General features: G+C 52.1%; 1 protein-coding gene across 2 annotated transcripts in view; it reads right to left on the minus strand.

Annotated features, from left to right (window-relative positions):
* The window catches only part of LOC119593869 (E3 ubiquitin-protein ligase RNF220-like), a 6,351-nt gene continuing 5,602 nt past the window's right edge, over nucleotides 1-749 (minus strand). For both annotated transcript variants that reach the window (XM_037942898.1, XM_037942897.1), the window contains 3 exons: nucleotides 645-749; nucleotides 249-323; nucleotides 1-118 (listed from right to left, as the gene is read on the minus strand). The exon at nucleotides 645-749 is cut by the window's right edge and continues 95 nt beyond it. In XM_037942898.1, the coding sequence (XP_037798826.1) occupies nucleotides 47-118; nucleotides 249-323; nucleotides 645-749 (252 nt within the window). In that variant the 3' untranslated portion in view covers nucleotides 1-46. The remainder of the gene's footprint in view (nucleotides 119-248; nucleotides 324-644) is intronic.

A 749-nucleotide genomic window follows, 5' to 3' on the forward strand; every position in this document is an offset into this window, starting at 1 on the left:
TGCGGAGAGAACTGGGCTTGGTGCTCTGCTATGCCGGGGATGGTAGTCACAAGTGGATGGGGCGGAGGTCCTCGGGGGAGACGCTCTGGGAGCACTGCGGGCACTCGCTCTTCACGCCCTGCAGGAGGACACGTGCGTGAGGGGCGGAGGGACAAAGGCCGTGAGGCAAATGCATGAGAACATAATCATCAATTGCATGTCCAGCGAAGGAAGTATTCAGCATTTATAAGAGAGAAAGCGGGACTTACCAAGGTGTGGGCCCAGCACGCCTCGCACAGCACATGCCAACAGACCACGGACACCGCCGGTCTGTCGTACTCCGTCTGTGGAGGAAAACAAGAAGAACAATCAGTTAGTGGATGATGAAGTGATATAATGTCGAGGAAATTAATTGGAACATCTGCTCCGGAAATAATTACACATCTTCATTAAAGCGAATGTGAACTTGAGAAGTTGGTGACGGTAGGTCAAAGAGCAACTTGTTGAATTTCAAGTATCACCAATTTGTCAGTTATCAAATAATTATCACCATCAACCCGTCAGTCCACCATCATTCTCACCAATCTGACAAGCTGCTGAACGCATGCTTGACCGGACGACCTGACCAAACATAGAACCCGAAAGCTCGAACCCGAAACTCTCACCTGACACACTAGACAGATGAACTTGGAGGGCGCGGCGCCGTCTCGCTCCAGCACCCGGACCTTCTCCTTGAGCGCCTCGAGTTCCACGCTCATAGGCTCCACACG

This window comes from Penaeus monodon, chromosome 33, assembly GCF_015228065.2.
Source record: "Penaeus monodon isolate SGIC_2016 chromosome 33, NSTDA_Pmon_1, whole genome shotgun sequence".
Classification (NCBI taxonomy): domain Eukaryota; kingdom Metazoa; phylum Arthropoda; class Malacostraca; order Decapoda; family Penaeidae; genus Penaeus; species Penaeus monodon.